The following is a 14,822-nucleotide window of genomic DNA, read 5'->3' on the forward strand; positions in this document are numbered from 1 at the left end:
ATCAGGAGCGGTTCGCGATTCATCAACCCACGACGTACGTGTCGCCTCAACTAATGCCGCCTTAAGACAATGGGACGGGTCCAGCATGGAGTTAGATACATTGATTTCTGATACCTCCCCGTATCGATCCCAGTCCACCACTTGACATAGTCGGCGGAGGCGGCCTGTTCCGCCCGAAGATAAACCAAGGTGAATCGGATGATGGTCGCTACCCCAGCAGTCGGGTTCACATGACCAGGAGACGGTCGCCCTTCCTAGCCACCAAGATAAGTCCGGTGAGTGTGGCGGCGCACGAGGGTGGTCACGACGACGAGTAGGCACTGACACATTATTAAGCAAAGTGAATTGGGCGTCCATAAATGTGTCCAGCACACACGTGCCACGCGCACTGGAAAGAGCGTATCCCCATGTGATGTGGGGCGCATTAAAATCTCCTGCTACCATAATGGGGCAACCAGGATGTTTCTGTCGTAGGTGCGCCAACCAGCCGAGACACAACCGAGCCGCACGACCGCTGTAGGGGCGGGCATAGTACGAAACGATGATAACGTTCGTGCGTTGGAGACGAACCAATACGGCCACGACTTCTTGCCATAAAGTACTCCACCGTGAAAGGTCAACGCGAGTCTGATGAAGAGTGCATCTTACATACGCTGCAGCCTTTCCTGGAAGGACATCGGGCGTAGCACTCCTACGTTCCAACATTGAAGGCGATGAGTATGCCACAAATCCTGAAATGAGTGGCAGGCCAAACACGCAGCTTCCCATATCTGAGACGCTGACGCAGCTCTCCGACCTTACCCGCGATGCCGCGACAGTTCCACTGTAAGATGCCTTCTGGCACACTTGAAGAGGTAGCAGCCATCATAGATTAAGATTGGCCAGTAGAACCGAGGTGAGATGCTGGAGCTGTTTCTTGGGGTGCAAGAGTTCTTGGGGTGAAAGAGGTTTCGACACAGATGCCGGGTTAGCCATATGAGCAGGACTAGACGTCGACGACGAATGCGACGGCCGCGCTCCGTCATGACGACGTCGGAGCACTGTACGGCGTTCCTTGAGACGTTGGATTTCCTTTTCAAGGGTGGCCAGGCGAGCGTCGATCTCGAACTCTTCGTCTGCCAAAGGAAGCGGCGTGTCTTCCATCGATTGTGATGCCCGTTGCAGTCGTGAAGTGGACGACCTAACAGCTGCGCTATATACAGTAGTGGCCGCATCACTTGTCGCTGTACTTGCTATTGTCACCTGGCTAGCGTCCTCTTCCAGCGAGGCCAGAACGGCGTAACGGTTGTACACAGGGGCTTGTTTCATTGATGGATCTCGAGGGGTCCTTGCTGGCTGTCGAGAATGGCGTTGTCGAGCCTTCTTAGTGGCCTTCAACTTCGTAGGATCACGTCGTGGAAGTGATGTCATGATCGTTTGTTTGGCATAGGCCGCATCTAAACGATGCTGACGGTTCAGGCTCCATGGTGTCGTCCTTGGGTGGGTAGGGGCAGGATGATTTCATGTGTCCCTGTCTAAAGCAAGAATAGCAGTACACAACGGAAGGCTTGAACGGACGCGGGCGCAGTACGCAGCCGTAATTTAGGAGGGGAATTAGGCCCTTGAAGCGTGATTAGGCACGTACGACCGCTGCCTAGGTAGCGAGCAGCCACGACCTTGTGTGTGGGACACGATATAGTTCCTGCAGGAGCCTCTAGGGTTCTTCGTCAAGGTCAACGCCATTAACCACGTAGCGTCTTAAATCGGTACCACTGGCGAGGTACGCCTGGACTGGAAGGACACATTCTTCCGAGACTTGTATTTGTTGCAGTTCTTCGAGTTTATAAACTAGTGTCATAGCAGACGCCCATACTATGACCGTATTAGTGGGTTTGTGTAGAGCAAAACCTTGAAATCGGGAAGTCTCGAGGCAGGCGTTCAGGGCCGCTTGAATGATACGGTTGTGCAGAGTGGACATGAAATATCTAGCACGAGGCTTGATAACCGTTTTGTACCACGATGTCGTTGGCGACTGCGCAGACGTGCGTGTCGGTCGTGCGGGCAGGCCTTGTGATGAGCGAGGTCCTTTCGGGGCTGCTGGAGCTACATTTTCATCCGATGGAAGGCCAGTAGCTTCCTTCGTTCTCTTGGCCGAGGTGTGCGCCACGACAGCAGGGCTGTTCTGCTCCATGTTGGTGGTATCCATCCTCAGAGTACCGCCTTCGCACGTTGCACTTGTCACCAAGAAGGAGGCGCTCCTGACTTGGATGGCAGTTGCATCGGTAATGTTCCGCTCTTTCGACGCAGCGGACAACAGCTTTGATGCTCCGCGCCGACGCGGCAAGTGCCGCGGGGGCACTCGCACTCGCGAAGCCGAGAGTTGCCGAAGAACTCGAGTTGGACGACGCAGCAGGAGGGTGCAGATGACGACGGACCTTGTAGATAGGCGCCAGTAGTAATTACGAACCGCCAAAGCGGTCCATAAACAACAGAGTTCCAGTAGCGGGGGAAAAAAAAAACCAGCAAACGGGGCGAAACTCCGGAGCTACCGTAAAGTATTTCAAACCGGCTTGAATAGTTTTTGCTAAACGGGAATGGAAACCGGAAGGAAAAAACTTTAGTTCGACACTGTGCCAGCAGCATCTCTAAAATATATCGCGGCAACACTGGATTCCCGGTATTCGTGCACTTGGCGTCTAGGCACACTGTGTATCCGCGCTTCCTTTCGCGTAACCATTGTTTGGCTTCGCCGTACCGTCGATGTAGGCAAGTCATCGTTTTTGCATTTTCGCGCTCAGACCGTACACTAATTGGTACTGCTGAGCACAATACCCCACAGGCTCTGCCTCCAAGACACATCAAGCCAAGTGACATGTCGGTCGCCTTCGCACAACAACAGAAAGGGCGGCATAACCCAAGTCCAGCTCAGATACAAAAGGTTGGTATTTTCTTGCGGTATTCAGGTTGCTAAGACTTATAAAATATGTTAAGCAGTGCCTCAACTTCAACGTAAAGTGCTAGAATCATGCTAGCGGCTTGTATTTCTTGAAAGACAGTTAGTTGGCGTAGCATTTTGCAAGCGCATTCATTATGTGCATAGTGTTCTGACAGGCACGTTATGCGGTTCTTTTAAACGACCATAAAGTGCATAGTGTAATTGTTCGTTCTGTTTCTATTAAGTGCCGCTGTGTGCGTGTTTAGTAAAGAGTTTCGGTACTAGAAGGCATGTGCTGTCACGCCTTAAGTGCCTGAGGTTTGAAACCAATATGGCAACAACACATGGGGACAGATAATTCCTCAAACTTCAACACTTTTCGGTAACTGTGCAAGTATTGCTCTGTGCATGACCAGTAAAAAACTGCGGTACCAGAAGACATGCGTTGTCAACCCTGAAGTGCTTCTGATTTAAAACCAGTGTAGCAACAACACATCATGAGAAAATGCGCTCCGCTTCTGTGCTTTTCAATAATTCCCCCTCTTCCTTCTTTTTTTTTTTTTTGCTGTAGATGCTGGATGAAAATAGCCAGTTAATACAAGCCATTGTCGACTATCAAAACAAAGGGAAGGCTTCGGAATGTCTGCAGTGAGTATGCATTTTCACGCAATGCTTTCGTGTTGCAAATGTGTCGCATGTGTTCAAGGCGCACCACTGTTCTAATGTTGAACGCACTTGTTTTCTCTGTTCTGCAAATGTGCCGCGTGTGTACAAGGAACACCAATATTCTAATGTTTAACGCACTTCTCTGTTTTGCAGTTGGGTCTTTAAAAAAAAATATGTGGTTTGCTTTCTGCCTTGTAGGTATCAGCAAATATTGCACAGAAATCTAGTCTACTTGGCATCAGTGGCAGACGCTGGTCCTGTGGTGCAGGCATCTATTGTAAGTATCGTTTTTGGGCACTCTAGGGACCATATTTATTTATTTATTTATTTTGTGATACTGTCAATCCCATCCGGGATTTTTACTGGAGTGGGTTAGAAGGGTCTGTAGACATTGTAGTACAGGCATTTACATAAAGAATACAAAAGAGTACTTAGTGGGTGTAAAGGATAATGGACCTATGTTAACAGCAATAAGTATGACAAAAACATAACGCACAATCAACTTATTTCAATTACAGATGATGTTTTGTAAAAAGAGAAAAAATCGATGGCATCATCTGTAATTTCACATCACAGATTTCCAAAAACACTTGGTAATTAAAACAGCGATAAACACAATGTTAACATCACTTATTCGTGGCTGACAGTACTGTTCGTGGCCAGCAAACAACAAATTTTGTCAACAGTGGGCTGTGCGACTACTGTCTGGGCTAAAGCATACCAGTCGGAAACAGCTCGTGGGAAGAACGAAAAGCTAAATGTATCGTTAGTGCAAGAACATTCTTGGAGTGTAAGGTAATGCTTGTGACGGGTTTCTCTGGATGTGTTATAGGAAATATACGTGTTAGAATCCACATGAACCTTATTATGCAGGATGAGATACAAAAATTTGAGTACAGCATTGCACAACTGCTTAGTGTATGAAGGCTGATCTTGGATAGCATCTGAGTAGGCGAGTCGGTGCGCCTATATCGGTTACAGATAAAATGTGCGGCTTCTCGCTGGACAGCCTCAAGAGTAGCTATTTGATTATGGGCAAAGGGAAACCACGCCACGTTCGCATATTCTAAGACAGGACGTATGATTGTCACGTAGGCCAAGAGCTTAGCTTCCTTCGTAGAGTATCGCAGGGCCCGGTTTAAGAACATAAGCTTTCACATCGCTTTGCTTGCTACATGCTCTACATGAGCCAACCATCCTAAGTCTGATGGCATGATAACGCCCAAGTACTTATACTGAGTGACCGTGTTAAGTATAGTGTTATCACAGGCGTATGTAACAGTAAGCTTGGATTTCTTTTTTGTTACTGACATTGAAACTGTTTTATCGAAGTTGAAGGCCATTTGCCAATTTTCACACCATTAGGCTATCAAAGAAAAATCCTTATTAAGACTAGCTTGGTCTTGTCGGTTTAGTACTTCTCTATACAGTACGCAGTCGTCTGCAAAAAACCTAATCTTGAATTCAACCTGATTAGTTATGTCATTTATGAATAAAAGGAAAAGGATAGGGCGAAAACAGAACCCTGGGGTACACCAGAAAGTACTGGCACAGTTTCAGAAGTGTGGGAGCCTAACTGAACAAACTGGCGGCGGTCAAATAAGTAATTGCTAATCCAACGAAAAATTGGCCCATTTCCTAGTATATGTTTAAGCTTTAGAAGTAGTTTAGCATGGCAGACATGATCAAAGGCCTTTGAGAAGTCTAGGTAAATTACATCTATTTGTTTCTGGTCGTTAATTGCTTTGGCGAAATCGTGTAGGATCTCAACAAGTTGAGTAACGGTAGACAGACCAGTCCTGAAGCCATGTTGGCAGGGATGGAGGACATTGTTTGCCTCAATGAACTCTGTAACGGATTTTAAGATATGTTCCAAGATTCTACAGCATGTACATGTGAAAGAAATAGGCCTATAATTTGACTGACAAGAAATATCACCTGATTTGTAGACGGTCACTGTTTTAGCAACTTTCCATTCTGCTGGAATATAAATCTGTGCTTCTGCTGAGATGCCATGACAACACCAGATTGTATTTCATGTTAAGTTTGTTCTTGAGGCCTGCGTCATTAAGGTTATGCAATATTGTCCATTATGGAGCCTTGTATATGAATAAAAGGTGTTGCTGTATGTTTCATTTTAATACCAGCAATAAAGCTGCAGTGGACCGTAAAGTTAGTGTTCTTGTATGTTGTATTGGTGCAGTGCACTTGTGCTGGTTGCACTGAGCTGCTCTGATGTTCCCAGTCACAAGCATTTAAACTGTGGCAGCACCAAGGTACGCCCTATCACAAAAGCTTTTTACAGCACTTCACAGAATCTTGAGAAAATGCAACATTTGGTTGTAACTAATGCATTGATCCTCGAATCAAAAAATCCAGTGCATGATTTTTGTACCAGTACTACATTTCTAATCTATATTCCAGGTTGAGGGGTGAAGTCTCAAAGCAGTTTAACTTATCATGCGTGAAATAATATCTGAGTGTTCCGTTATTTACTGACCGCTGCAAGATAGCCAGACAGCCCATTTCACAAAATTTACCACCACAATCAACATCTTCATTCTCTCTTTATAGTTCCACCGGTGTTTGTACCACAGCAGCTTGACGATGCACACAAACCTCATATTCGCCTTTGTAAAACAGTGAAGCATTTTAATTCATCTTTACCAAAGATTTGCCATGTATAGAATGACCTTCCAAGTGACATCGTAAGCATCACTGATTTATCCAAGTTTAAGGAAACTAAAATATTTTTAGTTTTGCGTAGCAATAGTGTTATTGTGGTTTCCAGTGGTTGCTATTAACAATTCATGATTAAGCACTTTTGTTGATCTGTGCTTATTCTTTTGTTTCCTGTTTCAAACAGTTGCAACCTCCCATTATTTCTGATTATGCCTTTTGGTTTCCCTTGGTTTTGTAATTGTACTCTTTTCTTGAACTTTTGTTCTGTTCTTTCTTATTTCAAAAGTTTGTACCTGTTGTATGTACTGATTTGTATTTGTAGCTTGCCTGCCCCCCCCCTCTGTAATGCTGTAAGGCCCTGAGGGTATAATAAATGAAATGATATGAAATTAGACTTCTGAAATGTAGGACAGCTTGCTATGCATGAAATGCCCAGGTGGCTTTCCTGTACTAAGTGTTACAACCTGGATTCACCGATTTTCACTTACCTTCGTGAAGCTGGGGGATGGAACATATTTATCAAATTAAGCAAACCACAGTTGGTCAGAGGCAGGAATCCAAAATGTCCCTACAAACAGTCCGTAGCAGTTATCACTGAAACTGGCAAAGGCTATTGCTGGTGGTTGGTTCATACTTGTAGAAAATGCTGGGCCTATGCAGAATTTTCGAAGCAGCATAAAAACTTTCTGTGTCCATTCGGCAAGCTAAAATTTGTTATATACTTATACATACTCGGTTTTGTCTATTTTCTATGGCAGTTCTTGCCTGAACTTTTTTAGTTAACCTTGCTCAGTCTTTTTTTTTTTTTTTTACGTTTATGTAGTGGTCGTTTGCCGAGTTTTATTCATTTGAAACTTTTTTGTAATGTGTCAGCATTTGGAAATAATTTCACTATTTCGAGCAAGATGTCTAGTTCTTGTGCAGGCTTGCTTTTCCTGCTTCTGTCTGACCTCCTGTGAGAGCCATAGCCACTTACGAAGCCACTGCTACTTTTTGGTTACCCGTGCAGGCAAGACTTCATTGCTGAAAGCCAATAAACCTGAAAATGCACAGTATATTAGTTTAGTCTGGAAAGCTGGTAGCGCACCCGCCGCGGTGGCTTGGTGGCTATTGTGTTCTGCTGCTGAGCATGAGGTCGCAGGTTTGATCCTTGGCCACATATTGATGGAGGTGAAGTACAGAAGCACTTTTACACAGATTTATGTGCTCATTGAAAACTCCAGCTGGTCAAAATTAATCCGAAGCCGCCCACTACAGCATCTCTTGTAACCCTCTGTGCAGTTTTGGGACATTAAACCTCACAATTAGATTTTTTAAACTAGTAGGGCTCCTCAAGCTGAAAACTTTAGAGCTTCATGGTAGAGAGAAATTACGGCAAGATCAGGCTGCTTCTTGCTGTTTATCTGTCGCAGCCACCACCATGTGGACCAGGAGGTCCTGATCAAGGAGGCAGCCCTGCACCAGGTGGTCTCATGCCTGGCCAACAGTCATATGGCCCATCTATGCAGTCACAGCAGCAAACAGCTCCAGGTAGTTGTCGCATAAATTAAGCTTGCTATGTAGCCCTGTGTCCCCAACTGCTTTTCACTTTCTTGAGCAATGTATATGTCAAGCCTTTCGGCATGTTGTATGCATTGCTGGAAAGATTGTTAGAGGTCTATTGTCTAGAATGTGTGATGTGGGCTGTTTTATATTTAATGACTTTGTGTGACCAGAGGTAGTGTAGGCAGTATGCTTTAGTTCTTTTTTTTTTTTTTTTTTTTTGTCTGGCATAGCTTCTTTTTTGTAACTTCAGTGAAGCAGACAAATTTTTTATCTACCTCAAAATAGCACGAAGCTACAAAGGAAGCCCATACGGGTTTCTCAGAAAGCGTTGTTGAAGAAAAATTCGTCCTGGTCTGAAGATGGAGGGTAATTTTTTACTTCCATGAAACTTGCTCAACCTTGTGAATTTCCACAGAACTTGTTTGCAGTATTCTTTGTACCAACATTGGAATCGTTAATTCATCCTTACTCTGCGACCTGGTTAGCTGCCATAGTAGAGTGACTGCTCCCGAAAGGCATTGGTCTCGGGTTCAATTCCCTCCTTTCTTTCCGTGTAACCAATATAGATTTCTTTAAATTTGTGCTACTCTGAGCTGAATGACAAATTTTTTCTTATCGTGAAGCTTTCCCAAGATTTAGGATTTCCACAGAACTGATTTTCCACATTCAGTATCCTTGCGCTTTGAGTTGTCGATTTCAGCCTTACCTCCTAGTTAGCTCGGGTGGTAAAGCCACCGCAGTGGAAAAGCGTTGGTCTTAGGTTTGATCCCACAACCAGGATGAATTTTTTTAACATTTTACAGCATGGTGTATCATTGAAGTCCTCAGTTTTCTGGTTTTATAGCTTTTCAATTTCAGGAGGTAAAAAATTGGCAAGTTTTAAAAACAAGAACTGGGTAAAAATCTGAGGTTTTGCATTCTGGCACGAAAACTGGGGAGAAATCGGTGGTTTTGTTTTCTTGCAGACCAAAACTTGGAATTTGTCTGGTGACTTTTACTAATTACAAATTTTTCTGTCCATGCTTATTCCCATTGATAGTCCGCTATTGACGGTTGCAAATTTGTATTTTGCCACTTTCCTAGCACTCTGAGACAGCTAGTGCCATTTATTGGGTTATATTTAGGAAATATTTAGTCAGTATCAGTTTTCATTTTCCGCCATGCGCGGATTTTTAAAGCGCCTCTGAAAAAGGGGCATCGTCGGCGCTAGTGGCACTCTTAGTTTCCCAGATCGCGTAAGCACCATGCATCTGCGTGCAAGTTTTTGGGTTTTGAAAGCAGCACTGATGCAGAAGGCTACTTTGGTTTGTCGTATTTCACAGCAGAGTATCGCTTTTTCGCCGAACTGTTTCAAAGCTGTCGTGTGCTGATACAAAGATATCCTGCGTGTTCTAAAGGTCGCAGTTCTTATCTGCAGGGTCTTAACATACTTCCGTCGGGATAATTTGCTGGCCACCGTACAGGGAGATTGCACGAAAAGACAGCGGGCAGTCGACCTCGGTATCGCGCGTCACTAGAGTTAATGGTTTCTTTTATATCTCAAGAAATTTTTTACATAGAAAGATGATAATTGCTGGAGTATTGCACTGGTCCTTTGCATTTCAATTGCGTATTCTGAAATTTTTAAGGTCTTTCTGTGCAAAGCAACAATGATGTTACTGTATATTTTTTTCTACAAAATATTAATTTAGATATCTTGTTTTCTTTTTGAAGTTCTTTATAATAAAATTATTATTTAGGATTACTAGTGCCTTTTGGAAAGAGGATTTCTTCCTCTTCAATTTGATACCATACACTTTGGTATCAAGCTTGCTCTGTGATAGAAAGAAAAGTATTTACGAGGCTACCCAAAAACTGCTGCTTTTCCCATGGGCAGGAAAGTGTTAACACGAACAGTGGTCTACTTTTGGACACAATCGTTTTATTTAAACAAGCCAAATCGCTCGCAGGAACCTTTAATGGCAAAGAGCTGCTCGCAAATAACGTGACAAACTCATCTCCATAAGTCCTCGTCAGGTATTATTAATATATTCAAAAGAAACCACATAACTAATAACTGCAAATATAGAGAAGGGTTTGGCCATATGTTCCTTACTTTGTTCTCTGCACTTTTTGACTAAGAAAAGTGTAGTACAAAAGGTATTGCACATGGCCAGGCATGCTTCGCAGGAGATGTGATGCTTTTCCTTATCTTACAAGCCCTTGTTGACATACATGTGTTTTGGGAGTGTTCCTGTGTTGATCCTAGACTTGTCAGTCCTTTCTTCCTTGTCTGTTGTGATCTTTTGAAAATCAATGGAATACCAACAAGACAAATCAGCCACCCTTCTTTGAACGCAATATAGTTGGGCAAACATCCTTTCAATGCCATAGCTGCCATTCGCTATGCATTCGCTATTCTCTTGCGCATTACCACAGTTTACATGTGTGTGACATGTGGGAAATAGCACACTGCAATGTGCCATTGCTATATTTATAGAAATGCTGCTACTAAAAAAGCAACAAGCTTTTGTTCACTCAACGCCGGTAGGCACTGAATATATTAAGTTTCTATAACTGTCGGTATTTTGCTGGGCGTTAGCGCAAACGAGGGCATATACAATATTCATATTCTAAAGGCATTTATTAGTTACTGGCGTTTGAGACTGACCGTTAGAGCAAGGCATGGACTCCCAGCATGGACTCCCCACTAGAAAGTGCTGGAGAGGTTGGCCCACTGTAGCGTACTTCTTCTTTGCTACAGTTGCTCCTGGGAACGAAAATGGAGCCATCCGGTGACCTAATAGCTCCTCACTATGAGTGAATCATAGTACGGCTCGAGGCGCTCGATGTTCACGTCTCGTTCATGACAGCACGTGTCCAAAGACGATTCAATGGATTCGATCACGTAGTTGACGGGGGATGTGCATTTCACAACATGGTAGGGCACTTCATACTTGGGTAGTAGTTTTGAAGAGGGCCCAGATGCAGCAGAAGGAGCCAAGAGCCACACAAGCGCTCCAGGAAGGAAGGTGGGCGCAGAAGTGATGTCAAGTGCTCTTCTGGCGCTCTTGGTCATTGGAGGTAAAGGCCCGAGCGAGATCGCGGCACTCTTCAGCATGTCTTCCAGTGGCAGAAATGGGCGCACATTCAGATGTATCCGGCTGGTATGGTAGAATTGTATTGATGGTGTGTGACGGGTACCAATCGTAGAGTAAGAGAAAGGGTGAAAAGCCGGTGGTGCTCTGAGTAGCGGCGTTTTACACGTAGTTCATGAAGGGCAGAATGACGTTCCTATTTGTGTGGTTGGAGGCGACGTACATGGCAAGCATGTCACCGAGCTTACGGTTGAAGCGTTTCATAAGGCCATTGGTTTGAGGATGGTATGCCGTAATTGTACGATGAACAACATGGCCCTGTTTAAGAATGGCTTAAACTACTTTGGACAGGAAGACACCTCTGCGATCACTGAGCAGTTCCTGAGGGGGCCCATGACGCAGGATGAATCGACAAAGCAGGAAGGAGGCAACATCGCGTGCTGTAGCTGCTGGGAGGGCGACAGTTTCGGCGTATGGCGTGAGGTAGTCAACCGCCACAATGGCCCAGCGGTTTCCAAACAATGTCAGTGGAAGGGGCCCATACAAATCAATGCCAATGTGCCCAAACGGCCAGGTAGGGCAAGGTAAAGGTTGCAGACCGGCTGGCAAGAGGAGGGGTGGAGATTTCCAGCACTGACAATTGGGGCACGAGCAAACGAACTTCTGAACGCAGCTGTAGGTCCCTCGTCAGTAGTACCGCTGTAGAAGGCGCGGGTTTGTTTTGAAAACTACCGAGTGTGCACACTGTGGATCAGCGTGGATAGCTGCACATTTCTCGGAACGCAGACTGCGAGCTACTACCAACAACCACTGGCGTCCGTCGCGGTTATAATTGCATCGATGAGGCAGGTTGTCGTGAATGCAGAAATGGCAAGCTTGACAACGCAACGTGCGAGTGGTTGGTTGTGCTGATGAACCAGAAAGCAAGTCTATAAGGGAGGCAATCCAACTGCCCTTGCGCTGCTCAGAAGCGATGGTGGTAAGGTCGAGCGAAGAAACGGTAAACTGGGATAGTAAGCAGCAGGCATTGTCATCAGGTACGGGAGAGCACGAGAGGGCTTCGGCGTCAGAATGCTGGCGTCCGCTGCGGTACAGCACACGGATATCGCAGTCTTGCAGGCGAAGTGCCCATCGGGCAAGATGGCCCGAGGGATCTTTCAAGGACGACAGCCAACATAGTGCATGGTGGTCTATGACTACATCGAATTTTCGGCCATACAAATGAGGCCGGAACTTAGTAAGAGTCCAGATGATTGCCAGGCATTCTTTTTCTGTCACAGTGTAATTGATCCCAGGTTTCATAAGTGTACGACTTGCATAAGCCACGACAAACTCTGGAAACCCTAGTTTGCGCTGGGCAAGCACAGCGCCGAGGCCAACACCGCTGGCATCTGTGTGCACCTCAGTAGGGGCTGTCTGGTTGTAATCGCGCAAAATTGGCGGAGACATTGGCAAACAACGGAGCTTTGTGAAGGCCTCATCGCACTCGGATGACCATGAAGTGAGGGGTTCATTGCTTCCAAGTAGCTTCTTCCGGGACGATATGATGGCGGTGAAATTGCGAATGAAGCGTAGAAGTAAAAGCAGAGACCTATGAAACAGCACAATTCTTTGACGGACATTGGCTTAGGATATTCGGCGATGGCCCGCAGTTTGGCTGGATCGGGTAGTATTCCAGCCTTGGATACAACGTTGCCTAGAATTGTCAGCTGCTGAGTTGCGAATCGGCACTTCTTTAGGTTTAGTTGTGCCACTTCTTTAGGTTTAGTTGTAGGCCAGCGTTTGTTAAACACGTCAAAACACACCGGAGTCGTTGAAGGTGCGTGGTAAAGTCGGGAGCAAAAGCTACAACGTTGTCAAGATAGCACAAGCATGTGTGCCACTTCAAGCCGTGTAGAACTGGGTCCATCATGCGCTCGAATGTTGTCGGTGCATTACGAAGTCCAAAAGGCATTGCGTCAAATTCGTATACGCTGTCGGGTGTGACAAAAGCTGTCTTCAGCCAATCGGCATTTGCCATGGGTACTTGCCAATACCCTGAGTGCGAATCTAGAGAAAAAAGGAATTCTGCGCCTTGAAGACTGTCAGTTACTTCGTCTAGCGCGGAAGAGGGTAGGCGCACCTGCGAGTGATCATGTTGAGGCGCCGGTAGTCCGCACAGAACCATCTTTCTTCGTAACAAGGACGACGGGGGATGCCCATGGACTATTAGAAGGTCGTATCACCTTGCAGCGAAGCATGGCGTCGACTTGGGCCTGTATTCTGAAACGTTCGCCTTCCGCAAAACTATCGCCTTGGCCACGCTTCTGCCAATGGCGTGCGCTGATTGGCAGTTTTAGCAAAACCGAAAAATAAACAGCGCCATCTAGTAGTTCCGGCCTATGTTATTTTAACGTCATGGTGTTGATGGGTGCTCTTGACATACCTATATTGAATTAATGAACACGTCTTTTGGTGTTCGGTTGGTGGTGGAGTGTAGTAGAGATAAGGTAGGTGGTAGTTTATAGTAGCCTTATATGGGTGCCTTACACGCATTGTTTCGCGGCGATATTTGTTGATTCATTTAAAATAAAACATTTCACAGTTTATTCAATTTATTTTACCTAAAGCAGCTGCAACCAACCGTAGTCAGTCTGCAGAACCCGTACTATGGCCACTACACTCGAAAATAACACACCTGAGCTGCTCTGCACTCGCACGGTGCGCTCTCTCATGCGATGTGAAGCGTTCGACAGCGCGTATCGGTAGTGCACGCCGACGTCATGGGCAAACAGTCACTTTATTTATTGAATGTGACTATCGCGGAAGGCGAATGTTTGAGAATACAGCCCTTGTTCGTTGATTATATGATGTTCTACAGGAGATACACGATACAGACATTGCCACAATAACGGTTGCGAGCCAGTGTCAATCCAATGAGTAAAAGTTGACATCCTGCCTAGGGAAGATTGCCCTACATCGAAAGAACGAAATTCTTCTAAGAGACACAAAAGACACAAAAGACAGAACCGAACACATCGCTGGGTGATAGGTCACACGTAGAAACAGCACTCAGCGCACTGGAACTAGTACAGTAATGGTCATCAGGCATGTCCATAACTTGCATGTCCTCGATCGCTTCTACATTGCCAAGACATTCCCCTCGGAGCAGCATCACGGTGTATGGCAGTGGGTTGCAAGCGAAAATGGTGCTGGAGCCCTGTGTGATTTCCACTGTCGCAAAAGGTAGCAGCAGACCTTTCCGAGTGAGAAAACGGTCAGATGGAGACAGTAGTGCAACAGCATCTGAGATTCCGCTGCAGTACAGGAACACGACCATTGATGCGTTCGAAGGAACGTGGGAGTCAGCTTGTACAAGTAGTCTCCTGAAAAGCGAAGAAATGTCGGTGAGCGGCAAATATAACAGCAGCGAGAGTTCCATTTCAGCCCGTGTGCAATAGATAATGGCATTGTGGTGCAATCGTCGGTTTGCTGGAATGAGTCTTCAGGCATGGTCGAGCATACGGTACAGGATCAAAGTTCCAGGATGGACACTGTAGGCTGAAGTACCCTCCACCACTTGCAGAGGCGTTTATTAGTCGGTGGCATTTGGGACTGATCGTTAGAGCAGGGCACGAACTCTCAGCATGAGCAGCATTCCCAGAGCAAAAGCACTACAGATTGACCCACTAGAAAGTGCAGGAGAGGATGGCCCACTATAGCATCCCTCTTCGCTACAATACCGTATTTACACGATTGTAAGTCCACTCGAATGCAAGTTGACCCTCCCCTCATATCGTGCGACAGGGAAAAAGAGAGCGTACCCGAGGGAGCATTCAATAACGAAAATTTATTAATAGCTGACATGGTCACTGGACTACTCATCTTCACTAGTGCTGCCATCGTCATCGTTGCTACAGTCCCACAGCACGTCGTCGTTCCGTGAAATTTCACATTTG

At 45.7% G+C, this 14,822-nt stretch overlaps 1 protein-coding gene across 1 annotated transcript in view; it reads left to right on the top strand.

Annotated features, from left to right (window-relative positions):
* Positions 1 to 747: 747 nt before the first annotated feature.
* LOC126544089 (uncharacterized) overlaps positions 748 to 14,822 on the top strand; it is an 88,310-nt gene continuing 74,235 nt past the window's right edge. The window contains exons 1-4 of the mRNA XM_050191291.3: positions 748 to 2,917; positions 3,486 to 3,562; positions 3,779 to 3,857; positions 7,675 to 7,792. Of these exons, the coding sequence (XP_050047248.1) occupies positions 2,852 to 2,917; positions 3,486 to 3,562; positions 3,779 to 3,857; positions 7,675 to 7,792 (340 nt within the window). The 5' untranslated portion in view covers positions 748 to 2,851. The remainder of the gene's footprint in view (positions 2,918 to 3,485; positions 3,563 to 3,778; positions 3,858 to 7,674; positions 7,793 to 14,822) is intronic.

This window comes from Dermacentor andersoni, chromosome 1, assembly GCF_023375885.2.
Source record: "Dermacentor andersoni chromosome 1, qqDerAnde1_hic_scaffold, whole genome shotgun sequence".
Lineage (NCBI taxonomy): Eukaryota > Metazoa > Arthropoda > Arachnida > Ixodida > Ixodidae > Dermacentor > Dermacentor andersoni.